Source organism: Penaeus monodon, chromosome 32, assembly GCF_015228065.2.
Source record: "Penaeus monodon isolate SGIC_2016 chromosome 32, NSTDA_Pmon_1, whole genome shotgun sequence".
Lineage (NCBI taxonomy): Eukaryota > Metazoa > Arthropoda > Malacostraca > Decapoda > Penaeidae > Penaeus > Penaeus monodon.
Window position 1 is genome coordinate 29,962,909 of NC_051417.1, and position 782 is coordinate 29,963,690.

At 52.0% G+C, this 782-nt stretch overlaps 1 protein-coding gene across 2 annotated transcripts in view; it reads right to left on the reverse strand.

Annotated features, from left to right (window-relative positions):
- LOC119593791 (zinc finger protein rotund-like) overlaps positions 1 to 782 on the reverse strand; it is a 160,011-nt gene that overhangs the window by 57,489 nt on the left and 101,740 nt on the right. Inside the window, exon 1 of one of the 2 annotated variants that reach the window (XM_037942814.1) lies at positions 485 to 723. The exons of the other annotated variant lie outside the window; for it this stretch is intronic. Coding sequence (XP_037798742.1) covers positions 485 to 599 — 115 coding nt within the window. The 5' untranslated portion in view covers positions 600 to 723. Of the gene's footprint in view, positions 1 to 484; positions 724 to 782 lie in introns of those variants that run through there. 2 annotated transcript variants of the gene reach the window in all.

Genomic DNA, 782 nt, shown 5'->3' on the forward strand with positions numbered 1-782 from the left:
GCCCCAGATGATGCGTTGAAGTCTCCGCGAGCGCTGCCTCTTTGCACAGGATAATTTGAAGACAGGGATCGATTAATACACGACTAGTGCATTAATACTCGTCTCTGGGCCCTTCAGCTAATCATCGTGTGAATGCAGTAATTGTCATCTGCATACATCAACCTTGGGAACGTCCTTTTATTTATTTTTAAAATGATTATCAAGATATTTCCCTAACACTACGAATCACCGCATTAGTATCGATACCGATACTTTTCTGACACTACACAATACATCGGACACTGTAAGACATGTGATTTTAACGGAAAATACAGAATCGAGGAAAAGATCAGAAACTGGATCAGCGACACGTCTCCTGTTGGTGCTCTTGACACCGGCCTAGGAGATGCTGCTACAATTGCGCAGTGGCAGGAGCAGGAGCAGCATGCAATCTCTCGCTGGCCCACCCCGCCCGACACACTACTGACGAAGGGTCAACACTCACACTCCGGGAGGATCATGCCCAGGACTGCGTGTTCCTTGGCCGCGGCTTCTGTAGCGGCCAGGTAGTCCTGGTGATGCCGCTGCTGTTGCAAATCTACCTCACACGAGGTCACCATTGTCTCAATGCACACACGAAGTCACACTCAGGCTACGAGAGTCCAGGAGCCGCGAAGGGTCGTGGAGGCACTCGGGGAAGAACTGCCACAACGCGCACAGCAAAAACCAGCGTGCGCACACCTCGGCCCGTTGTCAGGTAGTGAGTGTGGGGCTGGGACCCGAACCCTCCAGCCTCCTCCCGT